At 42.2% G+C, this 4127-nt stretch overlaps 1 protein-coding gene across 1 annotated transcript; it reads left to right on the plus strand.

The window, feature by feature from the left end:
* The first annotated feature begins 2577 nt into the window (after positions 1–2577).
* Positions 2578–3522, plus strand: LOC102409176 (olfactory receptor 10H3-like). The gene has a single exon (XM_006057852.2). The coding sequence runs from the start codon at positions 2593–2595 to the stop codon at positions 3520–3522; it is 930 nt and encodes a 309-aa protein (XP_006057914.2). The 5' UTR covers positions 2578–2592.
* The last annotated feature ends 605 nt before the right edge of the window (positions 3523–4127 follow it).

A 4127-nucleotide genomic window follows, 5' to 3' on the forward strand; every position in this document is an offset into this window, starting at 1 on the left:
TCTGTTAAAATTTCCAACTTTAATTTAAAAATCTATCTAGCATTGACTTTATAACTATTTCACCAAAGTTATTTTGAATATTTATTCTTAATATTCAACCTGCATATCACTATATAGGTTAATTATATATATGCAGGTCGCTACAATGTTCTTTTACCTTTCATAAACTATTCCCCTTTGACACTTTCTATGTGCATAAATTTTCCACTTCCGTGTGCTTTTAAACTAGTAATATTTTCCTTCACAGCCTTTTTACAACAACATCACAGTTAAAAATGGATAGCTAGATTAAGAATAATCCCTTGATATTATTCATAACCCATCATTCATTCATGCCATAATAAAAGTCTTCTCTAATTCCTTCAGTTCAGCCAGTTCAGTCGCTCAGTCGTGTCCGACTCTTTGAGACCCCATGAATCGCAGCACGCCAGGCCTCCCTGTCCATCACCAAAATCCCAGAGTTCACCCAGACTCACGTCCATTGAGTCAGTGATGCCATCCAGGCATCTCATCCTCTGTCATCCCCTTCTCCTCCTGGCCCCAATCCCTCCCAGCATCAGTCTTTTCCAATGAGTCAACTCTTCGCATGAAGTGGCCAAAGTACTGGAGTTTCAGCTTTAGCATCATTCCTTCCAAAGAAATCCCAGGGCTGATCTCCTTCAGAATGGACTGGTTGGATCTCCTTGCAGTCCAAGGGACTCTCAAGAGTCTTCTCCAACAACACAGTTCAAAAGCATCAATTCTTTGGCGCTCAGCTTTTTTCACAGTCCAACTCTCACATCCATACATGACCAGTGGAAAAACCATAGCCTTGAATAGACGAACCTTTGTTGGCAAAGTAATGTCTCTGCTTTTGAATATGCTATCTAAGTTGGTCATAACTTTCCTTCCAAGGAGTAAGTGTCTTTTAATTCCATGGCTGCAGTCACCATCTACAGTGATTTTGGAGCCCCCAAAAATAAAGTCTGACACTGTTTCCACTGTTTCCCCATCTATTTCCCATGAAGTGATAAAACTTACAAATATCTTATGTAAATTAGCATCTAATCTACTACCCTATATTGCATATGATTGTTATGTCCCTTGAATTTCATGACCCTGGCTTATTGATGTAGTGTAGTAGTGGTGTTAGTCGCTCAGTCGTATCTGACTCTTTGTGACTCCATGCACTGTGGCCCACCAGGCAAGAATACTGAAGTAGATTGCCATTCCCATGAGACCAGACCAATTGTTCTATGGAACATGTCGGGTTCTGGATTTTCTGATTGTGTCTTCATGGTGTCATTTAGCTTGTTCCTTCATCCTCTGCATATGATCAATCTTTCTGATGCTCACCTATTCCAGTGGACACATTTTCAATCTGGTTCCAGCATCCTTTAACATTAACAATTGCTCAGTGAAAGTTCCATTGAACTGTTGCAGAGATGTCCTAGGCTTGCTTCCATGCCCTGGGCTATTTCTTCAGGGAACCTGGCTCCTTTTATTGGCATATGGTACAGGGACTTCCCAGGTGGCTCAGATGGTAAAGTGTCTGCCTACAATGTGGGAGACCGGGGTTCAATCCCTGGGTTGGGGAGAGCTCCTGGAGAAGGAAATGGCAACCTACTCCAGTATTCTTGCCTGGAGAATCCCATGGAAGGAGGAGCTTGGTAGACTACAGTCCATGGGGTTGGACATGACTGGGTGACTTCACTTTCACTTTCTTTCAACAGAAGTATTATGATTATTGTTTCATTAAATTTCTTTCTTTCTTTTTTTTTTTTTTTTTTGCTTTCAGGATTGTTTCCTCATCATTCTTTTGGTGCAAATTTGCCCAGCATATATTTTTCCATCTATTTATTTTCAAGCATTCTCTTCAGTTCCTATAAAAGACTAAATACAAAATATGAGATACATTGACAGAAATGAGTACTAATAAAATAGTATTAAAATAAATATGAATTGGTTACTCAGTTAAAGGCAAAGACTCTCAGTGAAAATTTATAAATCCAAGATCCAAACATATTTTTGACAACAGGCACAGTATTCAAAAGAATATGACCCTGACCACCTATGTCTGTCTTAATTACAAACCTGAATCTTTTATTTCTTTTCATCACTGTTAACAAAAACTTAGAAGCCAAACTATGTCTTCAGCATTTAGTGTACAGGATCTCATTTTATCTTTATCACACTACTAAATGGTAAGAAGTATTATGATTTATTCCATCTCACTGATGAAGATTGTAAGACCCAGACAAGCTAAGCAAATGAATATTTAGGATGGTGGTTTAGTCATTAAGTCATATCCCACTCTTGTGACCCCATGGACAGTAGCCTGCCAGGTTCCTCTGTCCATGGGATTTCCCAGGAAAGAATACAGGAATGGGTTGCCATTTCTTCTCCAGGGGGATCTTCTTCAACCCTGGTATTGAACCTGCATGTCCTGCATTGCAGGTGAATCTTTACTGCTGAGAAACCCTTGAATATATAGTATATAGAGCTCTGCAATTGCCATTTAATCTATGTTAGAGCCTCTGTTTTAACCACTGGGTCTTCATCTTGCTTCTGATCTCCCCAGATGCAGCATCCTTGTCTGGTCAGAACTACAGCATGGTGTCTGAATTCATCCTCATTGGCTTCTCCAACTTCCCTCAGCAGCTCCTGCCCACCTTCTTCCTGCTGTACCTGCTGATGTACCTGTTCACACTGCTGGGGAACCTGCTCATCATGGGCACCATCTGGAGGGAGCACAGCCTCCACACCCCCATGTACCTCTTCCTGTGCGCCCTCTCCATCTCCGAGATCCTGTTCACTGTTGCAGTCACCCCTCGCATGCTGGCGGACATGCTCTCCACCCACCGCTCCATCACCTTTGTGGCCTGTGCCAGCCAGATGTTCTTCTCCTTTACGTTTGGCTACACCCACTCCTTCCTGCTCATGATCATGGGCTACGACCGGTACGTGGCCATCTGCCACCCACTGCGCTACAATGTGCTCATGAGCCCCCGTGACTGTGCCCGTCTTGTGTCCTGGTGCTGGGCTGGTGGCTCAGTTGTGGGGTTGATGGTGACATTGATAGTTTTTCATCTCACCTTCTGTGGGTCTAAGAAGATACACCATTTTGTTTGCCACGTGCTTTCCCTCTTGAAGCTGGCCTGTGGAAAGGAGACAGCCTCTGTCACCATGGTTGTAATCTTGGTTTGCGTCACAGCCCTGATGGGCTGCTTATTCCTCATCTTCCTCTCCTATGTCTTCATCGTGGCTGCCATCCTGAGGATCCCCTCCACTGAGGGCCGGCACAAGACCTTCTCCACCTGTGTCTCCCACCTCACCATAGTGGTCGTGCACTACGGTTTTGCCTCCATCATCTATCTGAAGCTCAAAGGCCCCCATTCTATGGACAATAACACTCTGATGACCACCATATATACAGTCTTTACCCCCTTTCTTAGCCCCATCATTTTCAGTCTCAGGAATAAGGAGCTGAAAAATGGCATAAAGAGAAATTTGCGCAGAACTTTCTGTCCCCTAAGCTTCTGATGGCCAGTTTGGTGGTATGGAACTGTGATGGATGAGAGGGGTTTAATAATATCTGTCTCCATAGAACTCTTGTAATGATTCGGGTCTGTAAAATACTCACACTCCATCGGAGTCTGATGCATACTAGCTACTCACTTTTCTCCAATGTTTCCCCCTGTTGCATAGTCTGTCTCATCATAATCTTTTATTTATTCCCAGTGAAATGAACTCTGTCCCATTATCTATACCTAAGAATGTGCTATATATCTATAAGCAAGTGGGGAGCACCAAATGCATGTATCAGGACCCTGATACAGGTGGTTATCCTTGAACGGATTAGCAAAAGTAGATTTTAATTCCCCATCCCCCAAAATAAAAATGAATAAAATTACCCAAAGATAATAAGAAATACCACCAGGACTGGGTCTTTTCCATATATGAAACACTGACAAGTAAAGTAATTACTGACTGTTGAGAATGATGTTTGCTGTGGGTTTGTCATATATAGCCTTTATTAAGTTAAGGAGGTTTCCTCCATGCCCACTTTCTGTAGTGTTTTATTTTTAATCATAAATGGGTGTTGAATTTTGTCAACAACTTTTTCTGCATCTTTTGAGGTGATCATA

Source organism: Bubalus bubalis, chromosome 9, assembly GCF_019923935.1.
Source record: "Bubalus bubalis isolate 160015118507 breed Murrah chromosome 9, NDDB_SH_1, whole genome shotgun sequence".
NCBI classification, from domain to species: Eukaryota; Metazoa; Chordata; class Mammalia; order Artiodactyla; family Bovidae; genus Bubalus; species Bubalus bubalis.

Excerpts from the sequence above, each read along its gene's own strand:
- LOC102409176 (XM_006057852.2), top strand. The coding sequence starts at position 2,593 with ATGGTGTCTGAATTCATCCTCATTGGCTTCTCCAACTTCCCTCAGCAG.